Here is a 13,347-nt window from a genome sequence, read left to right on the forward strand (position 1 = left end):
CCAGATCGCCGCCCGGGGAACATCTAGTGCAGCTGACTTAGGCAAAAAGAGTTCATTCCTTGAAATTTTACAAAAATAATTTTTTTTTCTTCTTCTTCTTTTTCTTCTTCTTCCATCAAGGGTTATTTATTTACTTTTTTATTATTTCTTTTATTTATTTATTTTCAAATGGTGGGTTTTACCGCTCCGGTCTGGGAGCGGCTCACGCAAGAGATAATTAAAGAATTGTTTTCTTTTTCTTTCCTTTTATTAATACTGAATAGCATATTCCAGCAGCATATTAAAAGCTCTTTTAAGAAAAGACAAAGATCCCCAAAATCTAAAAAGGAAAACCACAAGTTAATTACCGTTTTAAATAATTTTAGTTATAGATACAGAAGAAATTTAGACAGCAGTAAAATATTTTTTTTTGTCCTTCAGATCTGCCCTGTGCATTGTTCTGATTTCAACCATGTATTAAATAAACCACAAAAAACTAAGTATATATATATTTATAGATATAGATATATATATAAAAATAAACAGCAAAATGGTGAATGTATAAAAGGTATTAACACTCAAGACAGCTCTGGGTGGAAAGGGTTAAAAGTTCAAAACTTTCTCACCTTAGAGGTTTCCATACAATATGAAGAAAATACATTGTGAGGTTTGCTTTCACAGCATTGATGTGTGCAGAGTGGTTAAAAAAGTGAAACATGGGCACTTGTACAATGTTTTACAAAAAACATCAAAGAGAAATAACAAACAATAACAATTTCAGGCAACAAGACCACAGGATAGCAAGTTAACAAACTTTTTAACCTCTTTTTTTTCTTTAAATATTAGGGATTTATACAAAACACATAATAAAATACCCATGTTATCAAATTACTTCACACAAGAAACACACTGAAGCTCTAGGAAGAAAGTACCTTTGGAATTTGGCACTATAGTTTCACTGATTTTTTTTTCTTTAAAAGAAAAACCGATCACATTTTGCTGAACACAAACACATCTAAATTGTTCACAATAAAAAAATGACATCAATGCGTCACAAGCCAACACAAACTTATTCTGGAATAGTTTTTAATTTTTCACATGAAATCCTTTTTTTTTTGTATTTTTTTTAAGCAAACAACTTTTTTGTGTTTTTTTGAATCTTGTTTTTTTTGTTCCTGTTGTTCAAGTAAACCAATTTTAAACTCGTCCTTTATAAACATAGAACACTTAAGACCATAAGACTCATGATGAAACCACAACTTAATTCACAGAAGCACCAACGTAACACATTTTACAGTAACCTTTCTTCTGTACATTGAAACAGTATAAAATATAGGTAATTTCATGTGCATTAAACCATGGATTGTCTAACTGTGAGTCAGTTCAGCAAAAGGTGACACAAGTAGGTAGCATTTGCCCTAAAACAGGGTAAATATTTTCTTATACTAATCTACAAAAAGTGGTTCTATATATATATTTTAATGAGAAAGTGAGCCACCTAAAATGGCCTTATCAAAAAACTTTACACTGCCTGAAAAATGTAAAAACTATTACAGACCTCTAGAGACTTAAAATCAGACAGTTTTTATTTCTCAAACTGTTTTGGAAGTAGTCTGTTAGAAACCAACATTCTGTGCCTCTGGACACATATTGCTATTGTCACCAGTGACCAGGCAGAATGCCAATCCCTGTATAATACTTTCAAGTCTGTTTTTTTTTTATTTTTATTTTTTATGAAATGAAAGGAAAACTGGAAAAAAACCCAACAAAACAAAGGAAAAAGAGAGAGAGAGAAGAAAGGAAAAAAAATTGAAAAAAAAGGAAAGAAAGAAAACAATATTTTGCCACAGGTTGTTTTTTTTTTTAATCCTATCATTAATTTATCTAAGAAGAAATTTTCAGTCTTGCATGATTGCAGCAATGGTTTGTGTTTTTTGTTTTTGTTTTTCACATTGACTTCCCAGATTTCATAGCTAGATGAGGTCACATGCAAATCTCAAAAGGTCAGACTAGCTCAAAAGTCAGTAGGAGAACCAAACATGATGTGAGGTCAGAAAGACATCAGAAACAATGACGGGACGATGGAACTTTTTTTTTTTTTTTTTTTTTTTGAGACGCCACAGGGACATGCTAGGCAAACGATGGGCTATGGAGATGTCTAGGGAAAAAACAAGGAAGAGGAAAAAAGGTTACACAGAATCTATGCAGCACAAACGGAAAATAACAAAAATAAAGTCACTTTTATAGGTGCAGGAGAAAACGAATGCAAATCTTTTCTTTTTTTTTTTTTTAATCAGTAGAGTCTAGGAGCCATTCACATAATTTGCATTAAACTCACAATATTTGTCAACACGAGCACGATGGAGTCCCAAGAGAATCCGCCTGCACAAGGAGCAGCGAGAACGGATTCCTCTTTGGGGAGAAAAGAGAGGAAAGAACTGCTTTCTACAAATGCAAGGTAAAGGGATGGAATTGGGGAAAACAAGAAAAAAAAAAGATCAGACAACTAAACTTTAAACTAGGTAATGGAAACTACGAACAAAATAACCAAGACAAATACAAACAGGAGGATAAAAGCGTGAACTGTAAAGGGTGGAGGGTTCAACAGTGAAAAAACGCCCATTCTTGGCACAATTACTCTAGAGACTACTTCAAAGGATCTAGCTAGCACAGAGCTGCTCTTTAGGTATCCAATAAGTTAACAATAGGCAATAAATAACTTCCATTATTTCTGAGGCAGTAAAAATTTTGTATAAAAATAGAAATGCTTTTTACAAATAAAATTTACAGGCCTGTGGCTTTCTTTTTTATTATTATTATTAAATTTATCTCTCAAGAAACATCAAGTATTGTCACTCATTTTATTTTATTTTTTTTATTTTAAACCCTGTAGCTTTAGAAACAGATCTCTAAATCTTTTTTACATTAATACTTTCCAAAAAAAAAAACAAAACAAAACGCAAGAACTTTAAAAAAAGTGAAATATAAAGACGACCAGTGTAAAATCAGACTAATATATAACAACACGTCGATCTGAAACGAAAAAAAAAAAAGAAAAAAAGGAAAAATATCAAATCTTCTCAAAAACAAGTTGATGTAGTGGAAAGACTTGTTTCAATTATTTTTTTGTTGCAAAATAAGTGCTTTGACTGGCATGAGGCCATTTTGTTTAACCTATAAACTGCTGGTGCCACCCTGGTAAAATAGGATCCATCCGTACAAAACAACTATTATTATGTGCTAATGGCACCAGGGTTCACAGGGTTAAATTGCACATTTTTGTGTGTGTGTGTGTGCTGCTTTGAATTTCAAGATTTTTTTTTTGTTAAAAAGGAGATAAATTATGCTGCAAAACAAAACACAGTAACACAACTCAGTAACCACTTGGCAAAGAAACGGGAGCCAAGTCTAATAAGGGCAAGTGGGGAAATGGAAGTGGTAACTGTAAAAATAACCGTCTCTTGGTGAAGGTTGGCTATATGTTCTTTCTTAACCCCCCTGCAGAGGACAGGTTTGCTCATGGGACTTACCCTAAGAAAGCTAAAATAAGAGCAGTAAGCATCTGGGGTTAAGATCAGTAAGGTTTGCTGTCATTTTTGGAGCGCTTCAGCTGAACCTTCAAGCGTTTCATGCCAATCTGAAAGCCGTTCATAGCCTGGATGGCAGCTTGTGCGGAGACGGGATTGTCATAGCTAACAAAACCTGCGAGACAGAGCGGAGGTGGGAGAGAAAGCAGACCGCACGTTAGAGCACATCTCTGAAGGCTTTTGGATTGCATTAATATCAGCCTTTCCCTCAATTGCAATTAGTTCCCTGATTAAAACCTTTCCTCTCCTGTTCTCCTTTCTTCCCTTTACCTTCATCCACTATTCCTCTCCTTGTGGAGTGCAGGTGGATGGCTTTGGCACATTGCAGCTTCCCAACCTCTGATTGATCTACCTACCTTTGGTCTGAAGACCTTATTAGAGTTGCACTGGTCACCGTAACATTTACCTACCTCCCAGCCTATTTGCAACTGCTATTAGGCCAGGCAGATGGGAAGCTGAAAGGAAAGCCTGGTTTAAGACACAACAGCCCAACTTGGATGCTCCTAAGCGTTTTACACCTCCCAGCATTGGTTCACATGCGCTGGTCCTGTGTGACATGACGCCCTCGTCCCGTCAGACTTGGCCTAGGACAAGTGCAATATTAGTATTTCTTCAGCTTCTTCCTATTCAAGATCTCAAGGTGCATTAAATGTTAATTAATGCAGCCTCCTGCTCCCTAACGGGGTGTGTAAATGTCAAAATTAAGCAACATCATAAAGACAGTGACAGGGCTTGATGAGAGCTCCAGATTTCCAGCTCTTCAGCCCTGAGCACCAACGATGGGGACAACTCTTGCCAGGGGATAACTCAACTCATCTTCCTTTTCCCCCTCAGAGACTAAAAACTCTCTGTTCATAATGGAATCAAACCCTCCCTGATTCTGGAAGATCAAAATTCATTTTCATATTTGGGCTTCCCACTTGTAACTGTAAAGCTGTTCTAATCACTGCTCTGCCTCTGCTCTAATTGCTGCTCTATTGCAGCTATTGTGCATCTGCTTGGAAACGCTCCCCGGTCTCTCCACTTGAATCTTCCCTACCACAGGTCCCTTGACTCTGTTAAAGCCCGGATCCCACACACTGTTTTCTGCACTGATGTGGATGCTTCTCTGCTCCTCTCTTCTACCTTCATTTGTTCTTCTCTTCTTCATTTGTACTTAGTGTCTTCACCCTTTTCTGATTCTTAACCTCATTTTTTTTTACTATCATTTTTAACTTTTCTTTTATGGCTTTTGTTTATCTCACACTGCTGCCCTATTCCAGCTTGGTGTCAAATAATACACTTTCCCCATTGTAAAGAATAAAAGCCCCTACCAAGCCATTTGGCCCCTTGGCTTCTCTTCTTCCCTCACATATCTACTCTTCACGTTATATCAGCATCACCAACCTATCCACCTAAGAGTTGTCTCTGTCAATTCAGCCTAACTTCTGCTCCTTCCACTCAAAAACACCTCTCACTCAAGTCTCGGAAAGCTTTCTGCTCATGTGCTCTCTCCCTGTTCTTCTGTAGTTGATTATTCCTAGGCTCTTTAAGGTTTAAGAAGTGTTACTTCATACCTTCCTTGGTTTTGGTCACTCTCGTCACCTCCTCACTTTCTTCTCGCAATCATTTCGTCCTATTTCCATATTCTGAAGAACTTCCCTGCTCTCCTCCTTTCTCCTCACCTGCCTTCTTCTAGGAGATCTTGCCCATTCACATGACTTTACTTGCTGCAAGAGTGCAATACTGCACTCCTCTGTCTACCTCCATCAACACATAGATCTCAACCTCTATTGCTGGGGCTTCCTTGCAGGTAGAAAATACGTCTACCATGAGCTGAAAGGGAAGTGCAGCATTTTCCAGGCAGATGCTCCACAATCAAGGCATAGCAGTGTTAACTATCTTGACAACTCAGATTTTTCCTCTACAGCCTTCCTGACCTTCACGTTGTTCTCTAAAGTTCATTCAAAATGGTTTTCTATTATAAAGGTTTTCTATTGGTTTTCTATTATATGGTTTTCTATTATCACCACTTGTCATCTTCACTAGTTTCTCAAAGTTAACCATCTGATCTAACCTAGTCACTTAGGCGGCGCCTGTAAGTCAATGAAAGGGAGTGGGCACATTCAGAGGGTTTTTTCCACCTACCACTCACCTAAGCAATTTAGACACCTCCACTAATGACAGAGGAATAATTAGCTTAGGCTATGCTTCCCTCCCAGAGGGCAGAGATAAGCCACCTCATTCTGCATCTCTGTATTAGCTTCCTTGACTCGGACACAAATTCAGGTGCACGGCCTTTCTCACCCAGAGTTTGTCTGTACATACAGAACGCTGTGCCTTATCCTGCTACCCTTGCATCTTGCCCCTTACTGAGAACCTCCATTTATAAGACTTAAGGAGGAATCTGGCATTCTCTTTATTTATGTATTTATTTATTTACTTATTCTTTTTTTTTTTTCTAATTGCATCCATTCATCATTTTTGGCTGAAATTTAAACTACTGCATTTGGAAGGGATGATGTTTCTTATCAAATTTCAAAGAACTTGTCATGATGATACCCTGTCATGACGATCTGATCTTTGTTCTAAGTACTTCTATATCCAGGATAACTATTTTTTATCATGAGTAATTTTTGCATCGATGTCACTGGGTCCCCCCTCCCTTGCCTTACTTTTACACACCCTCACTTCTGTTATTCCAGGATCTATGACAGGAAAGAAGAAGTTCAAAGAGTGAAACCCTTTGACTGCTAAATCAACGAGAGTTTAGGAGAGCTAATGGAAAAGTATGTCCATGGGAAAAGGTCTGTATTATTATGGTCATGGAGCCAACACAACAAATAGACCATTCTTGCTACTAAAGCAGAGAAGATACATACATAGGACAGTATGTTAAACCAGCAGGATTCATGCTGGCTTCACCTGTGATTAGCAGGATGACCCAGGTGGTCATCTACTGAATCAAAAAATCTCAATTTCTTCTGCCACTGCAGTACTTTTTGTTTTTAAAGCTGAACACTGGTGGCACAATATCTGAGGAGGAAGGATGAGAAATGTAAATGTTAGTGAAACCTGATTAATGGCAAAAAGGCAGAAGACTCCTCTATCCTTTGGGTATTAATGTTCCCTCAGGTAAAACCCAATACTTCATGCTAAGTTAGATAATTGTATTCGATGAATCAAGACACAGATAATCAAAGACATAGGTAATCAAAGAGCACAAGGAAACCCACCAAAACCAAGTGTTGGAAGTGAGCTCCTTGCCCAAACTCATCTATGTTCTTTCAGAATTAATCAAAAGGCAGCAGCTGTGATGACCACAGCTTGATTTGGTATTTCGTCAAGATTCCCGAATACTTCAACAATCATTTTATCACCCCAGCATATAGACTCAACTGGTTGCAGATCAACGGGGATCCCCTTCCAACTTCACTTTTCAACTTTGCCACAGTCCCCTGGAGTGCTTTAACCCATTGCAGAAATGTACGGGACCATATTAAACTAAAGATCACCAATTTTTGAAAAGCCTGAACAGATGGAATTTGTCAGAAAGGGCCTGCAAGTACATGCAGAATTGAAAAAACAATGCAGTGCCCTTTCTCTTGTCTTTTAGTAAAATATATGAATCATTATTGGTCCTAACTGTCTAGATAAATTTAAACCACTTAAAGCACAATAGGTCTTCTTGAATGATCCTTCTGTAGATAAGCCACGTTTTAAGAGAACCTAGATTTTAAAGAACTAGTGATATGCAAGCTAACCTATGTTACTTGGAAGGCATCACTCCATTTAACAAACTCTAGAACTTGATTGATGTCAACGCATCATATTCCCATCTCATTTCCTGGCAGCTCCAAGCATCCTCTGGGAAACTTGGCACTAGATGTACGAGACTACCTTCATCCCTACCCTATGGCAAGGCGAGGTGCTGTCTTTTGTGATTCACTGGACCCTTCTGCAACTGCTGTAGCTACGTAGCTAGACACCAACTGTCTATAAAAGGTTGTGAACTATGGGTACATCTCACTCAAGCACTAATTGCACAATCTTGTACTTATTTCAAAAGAAAGAAATTCCTGCAATGTAGAAGTAATGGGTTAAACATGGAGCATTTTAAAGTGGCTCAGCTATACAATGGAGAATAATTAGGTATTCATAATAAGGCAGCTTAATAGTATACTAAATGACATTCCTCCACATAGGGTGTAATTAGTTTCCTGTGCTTGACACACTCATGCGAGATGTCAAACTGGAAGATTATTATTGTTTTTTCATATCCAGTTTTTAGTTACAACTAGCTTGTCTCTGGATCTTCCCATTCATTTGAGGATTACAATTCCATTACATTGGGAATGAAATGCCAGAATGACATTTCTCACATTGTCATTAATTTCCCCGCCCGGCCCCTTTTCAGTGCAATGCATGTGTTTTTGCTATTTATTAAATTTGACATACCAAAGCACTTGCTCAGATTGGTCTGTTTGTCAATGAAGACTTTAGCAGAGATAACATTTCCAAAAGGCATGAACATCTGCAGAATGTCCTGGTCTCCAAACTCCTGGGGGAGGTGGTAAATAAAGAGGTTTGCCCCTTCTGGACCTTTAGGAAAACAAAGAAAGTATGAAAGCAGCTATTACAATTTAATTTATTTTTTTCCATAACACCGAAGGAGATGGTCAAAAAAAGCACTCCACTTCCTGACTTTGAAGGAAGAAAAGTGGATTATCAAAAGAACAGAGTTGAAATGCAGCTCTTAAGAGCGTCCTACCTCACAAAGTGTTTACTTGCTATGTCTACTACAAAAGAAGTTAAAGTGCAGCCTCTCTCTTCAATTTGCACAAGTGTCTTTGGGTGTGATTAGGGTTTGAAAGCAGGTACACAAGGTATTACCCTCACTCAGCACCCCACAAACTGCCTTACACAGCCCCAGGGGTTTTGGGAATTGATTCCATCTGGGAGCACATATGGAAACGCAAGGAGCTGGGGTCAGATTTGAACAGCAGAGATTGAAACTAGAGGGGCAGGATGTTGGCTGTGACAGGAGGGAAAAAGGTGAGACAAAACAAAGCTTTCCAACTGGAAATCAGGCAAGAGAAATTGAACTCTTCACTAGTTCATCAGAAATCATATATTAAGAGACAAAATATGGCTGTCTGTATCTAACGGTGAAATTTATTCACTTTTTACCAAAAAAACAACATATGACAAAAAATCTATTCCAAGAGACACTACACTAAAAAATAAAAAAAATACACTTAATATGAATGTTCATAAACTAAAATATATATATATATATAAAATGTTTTACAATGACACCAAAAAAAAATTTGGTTTCAAATAGTCTGTTGTTACTGGGCAAAGTGAGCGCAGTAAAGATAAAAGCAGAGCATCAAAATAAGGAGAAAAATAAGAGATTAAAAAAATCCTTTCAGTTTAAATAGTCTAAATTGTTAGCAGTAAATCAGGTAATGAATTTAGAGAAAAATATGCATTTTAACCCCACAGTGTCTTTATATATGTAACAGCCAGCTGGGGGAATGCCAACTTTGTCTTCCTAGGAAACATTGCAGCCCATAATAGCACAAGATATTACTTTAAAAGAGAACGAAAATATTTCTCTCGAGGATCTCACAGTAGGTTTATTTCCAAAGCTTATCCCTGGCAAGAGCTGTAATGGTAACACAGATGCAATCTTAGAAAGCCTGCAGTCCTCCTAGAATAAGCCAGTATTTTGGAAGGGAAGCAGAAACAATCCTGTGCCTTTTTACAAGTGGCAGCCACTTGTCGATGGCAAAGATGAGGCAGTAAAACACATTGTGAGGGCAAAAAAAGTGAATTAAGTTGGGGGTTAAAATGGGAAAGATGTTAGGAATGAAAGATGAGTATAACTGAGGTTCTTCACCATGGACCATCTGCAGCTGCTTGCAGATAGCAAAGATGGAGCAGCAAAATACATCATGAGGACAAAAAATTGAATTAATTTGGGGGTTAAAATGGGAAAGGAGAGATGTAGGGAAGGTGAAGCTGAATGAGGTCTTTCACTGAGGACCATCCGCTCCATGAAGAAGGAAGCTCCAACCACTGCATTGACTTGGCCAAGCGTTGCTCATCGCGCGTCGGGGCCGCTTACCTTCCTTCTGGCTGCCGGCCGCGCTCTGCTGCTGTAGCAAGCTCTGGCTGTACAAGGTGGGCAGCGCGGCGGCCGCGTACTGCTGGATTCCTGAGTAGGCCTGGGTGAGCGCGTCCATGGTGCCGGCCGTGCCGTTCGTCAAGCCGGTGGCGCCGAGTCCGCCGTTCAGGGCCGCCATACCTGAGAGCATTTGAGCAACTTTACAAAAAACCCAACAATAGAGAGAAGAAATTGCACTTGTTCATTAGTGCTCTCCGAAAGTCGCCGCTTCCACGCGACGCCGCCGACGGCCACGCATGCAGGCGAGCGCTTCACCCAGAGGTGCCGAGACACGACGGTGGTGCAACGGTCGGACAAGCCCACTCGCATGCAGCCTGCTCCTGGCAAGTCCCAGCGCTCCGAAAGCCTCCTGCCCCACCTCGGGCAGCGCCCGGGCTCCTGCCTACACGGCGCCAGGTGCCCGAAATCAGGAGAGTGGGCATCGCTTGACCCTCAGCCCTGCAAGCAGGGCCGCAGGAAAGAGCAGAGTCTAGACAAAAAATGGGCATTAGGCATTTTGGCCAATGTCTTTAGCATCACAACGAATTAGCAGATGGTGCAAAGTTAGTGGAGAACGATGGTTTATTGCATTAGTTGCATTTGTGAACAGCTCTCATGAAAATTATGGGAATTCCTCCTCACCGCAAGCAAAGCCACTTCTTTTTATTATTATTATTTGAAGCAATTCTACTGATAAATAGCAGATTATTTTAATTGTGATGAATGCCCAAGAAGGAACTTCAGACGAGGTCACTAGCTATGCAAAAAATGGCATCCCTTGTGCATGTAAGCGGTGTGGCTGGCAAAGGCAGTTTTGCAATGGCTGGCAGGCTCCTCAGTGTGAATCCTTGGTGTGGTTCCTAAACGAGCCACATGAAAGTGAAAAATGTTATGACCTTTTTTTTTTTTTTTCCCCAGAAACTCCAGAAAATGTGAATTTTCTGCAGACAGTCCCTTTAGCAATGGACAAGGTGCTCAACTTCAGAGACCTGCTTATCTCCTACAGCTCTCACTGATGGTACAGGAGTGATCACTGCTCAATAGGTCCAAGAATTGTGCTGTATTTTCTGTGTGACTGGCATCCCATGTTTCCCTATTTTTGGTCGAACGGTTCACAAACAGCTTACGAGGTCTTCATTAGACTGCTCAAAGTGCTGAAAATCAGTTGCCGGAAAAATCCAGAACCTCCAGTGACCATTGCTTAGGTACTGGCTATCAAGTGTAGCCTCTGTGTTGGCAAAATGATGGGTAAAGAGGGGGTTGGTGGGGCCACACTAAGGAGCCAAAGGCTATCAACATTAGAAAGAAAAAGACAGATTAATTTCAGAGCAATAATAATGGGTTATATGTAATTTGGAGGAAAGTGAAGAAATTTAGGAGCAGACACTTTAGAGTGAATTAACAAGGAGATCTATTAGACTGGGAAACAATCCTCCTCAAGGAGAGTGGCAGCAACCTTACCACATGAGTAATTTAGAAACAGAAAGCAAACTGCCGGGAATTATCCTGCGTTGACAGAGGAGGATAAAGATGCTGACCTACTGGTTTTCTTCCACCTCTTATTCAAAAAGTGTATTCCTATGAGTCTCTGATAATCAGGACAATTGCTCAAGTGGCACCTTTCTGGTTCCACCCCAGTCTGTGCCAATTAAGTGGACTCTACTGCATAAATTACACCTTTTGATATTGCTATAATTTGTGTAACTAAACACTCGACAGAGATTTGGTATTCTTAGCCTTTGCTAAATAAAGTGTCTTGAACTTTGAAGATTTCACCTTCCCCTCTGCCCCACTTTACAACATTGCTGTTTCCCCACAGGAGATGACAGTGCTTTGAACACCACCCTGCATCAGAGCACAAGAAAGTCACTGTTTGTGGCATAACATCCCCAGTTTCAAAATAAAAACTGAGAAACCAATATGCAATCTATGAATATCTCATTTCTAAAAGTCTGGGCATTTTGAAAACAATGGCTCAAGTGATAGTGATAATGCAGCAGTTCAATACTGAGCCCTACCTTAATCCACTCTGATGTTTCTGCATTAAGGTTTGTGCCATTGCTTGCATGGACGTGCATACAGCACTGGTTCAAGTAAAGGCTCTGGATAAAAAGTGTGTGTCTCTTCCTTTACTATAGCATTGCAAAAACTGATAATGGAGAAAGTATTAGGATAACATGTTATCTTTTGTCAGTCATTGGCCTATAGATAGACATGTTTTGTGCTGCTGTGGGTGCTTTTGCCTATGATCAATAGCTTCTACCACCGCATGATTTCAGCTCAGCAAAAGACAGCCGGGCTCACCACTCTGCATCCACAAGGGTACTGGCACCTCTCCCTTCTCAGCAAAACAGCTCGGCAGAAAGTCTCCGGCATTCGCTTTATTCTGCCTTTTTGTATTTTTTTTAACAAAATCTTCAAGGGCCGACTGCACTTCCACCTCCCTGTGTCTCTGTGTCATCTCTACCAGCGCATCACAGCCTCATTGAACTCTGATCCCTTGCTCACTTCTAGGGAATAACTATTCTAGCCGATGCTCTCATGTGTGGCCTTCTAACTTTTCTTTTTTTTTTTTTTTTTTTTTGCGTTATTCTATATAATACAGAAGTGACAATGCTTAGTAACTACAAAGGTCTCTCGATGTGCTTTCCAAGCACTTTCAAATCTGTCACAAACACTTTTATCTCTGTTTTACACACGCAAACACTGGGGCAGAAATGCCAGCTGGACAGCTGGGGGTCACATACATTTCGCCATAGTTGTCCAATATCTTGAATCTCTAAATCCTTCTCTCTAAATTGCAAAGAACTTTTTTCTTCCTCTTTATTCGCTTTTCATCATCATTCATATATTTTTTGTTAGTTACATTATTTAAATTTATCTCCCCAAAGGAGCTTTTTCATTTATAATGTTCTGTTATTTAAGGGTTTAGATGCTTCAAGCACAGCTGAGGGAAGACTGGGCCACCACAAAACTGTGAATCATAGAATCATAGAATCATAGAATGCTTAGGGTTGGAAGGGACCTCTAGAGATCATCTAGTCCAACCCCCCTGCATACGCAGGGACACCTAAAGCACGTGGCACAGGACTGCGTCCAAGCGGGTTTTGAAGATCTCCAGAGAAGGAGACTCCACAACCTCTCTGGGCAGCCTGTTCCAGTGCTCTGTCACCCTCACTGTTAAGAAATTTTTCCTTAAGTTCCTACGGAATTTTTGATGTTTCAGTTTCCGGCCATTTCCTCTAGTCCTATCAGTGGCCACCACTGAAAAGAGACCATCCCCGTCCTCTGCACTCCCTCCCTTGAGGTATTTATATACACTGATTAGATCCCCTCTCAGCCTTCTCTTCTCCAGGCTGAACAGGCCCAGCTCCCTCAGCCTCTCCTCATAGGGCAGATGTTCCAGGCCCCTGATCATCCTTGCAGCCCTGCGCTGGACTCTCTCCAGCAGCTCCACATCCCTCTTGTACTGTGGAGCCCAGAACTGGACACAGTACTCCAGATGCGGCCTCACCAGGGCTGAGTAGAGGGGCAGGATCACCTCCCTCGACCTGCTGGAGACGCTCTTCTTAATGCAGCCCAGGATCCCATTGGCCTTCTTGGCCACGAGGGCACACTGCTGCCTCATGG

The 13,347-nt window shown here is 40.2% G+C and overlaps 1 protein-coding gene across 12 annotated transcripts in view; it reads right to left on the reverse strand.

Annotated features, from left to right (window-relative positions):
* Window positions 1-323: 323 nt before the first annotated feature.
* Window positions 324-13,347, reverse strand: part of CELF2 (CUGBP Elav-like family member 2) — a 311,231-nt gene continuing 298,207 nt past the window's right edge. For 6 of the 12 annotated variants that reach the window (XM_088526296.1, XM_088526298.1, XM_088526294.1 and 3 more), the window contains 4 exons: window positions 9,679-9,876; window positions 8,004-8,147; window positions 3,510-3,681; window positions 324-2,137 (listed from right to left, as the gene is read on the reverse strand). In XM_088526296.1, coding sequence (XP_088382422.1) covers window positions 3,554-3,681; window positions 8,004-8,147; window positions 9,679-9,876 — 470 coding nt within the window. In that variant the 3' untranslated portion in view covers window positions 324-2,137; window positions 3,510-3,553. The remainder of the gene's footprint in view (window positions 2,138-3,509; window positions 3,682-8,003; window positions 8,148-9,678; window positions 9,877-13,347) is intronic. The other 6 variants (XM_088526301.1, XM_088526300.1, XM_088526297.1 and 3 more) reach the window with 1 other exon arrangement.

The sequence above is a fragment of the Tinamus guttatus genome, unplaced genomic scaffold (genome assembly GCF_059628265.1).
Source record: "Tinamus guttatus ecotype Peru unplaced genomic scaffold, ASM5962826v1 Tinamus_guttatus_pri_ptg000245l, whole genome shotgun sequence".
In the NCBI taxonomy this organism is placed as follows: Eukaryota; Metazoa; Chordata; class Aves; order Tinamiformes; family Tinamidae; genus Tinamus; species Tinamus guttatus.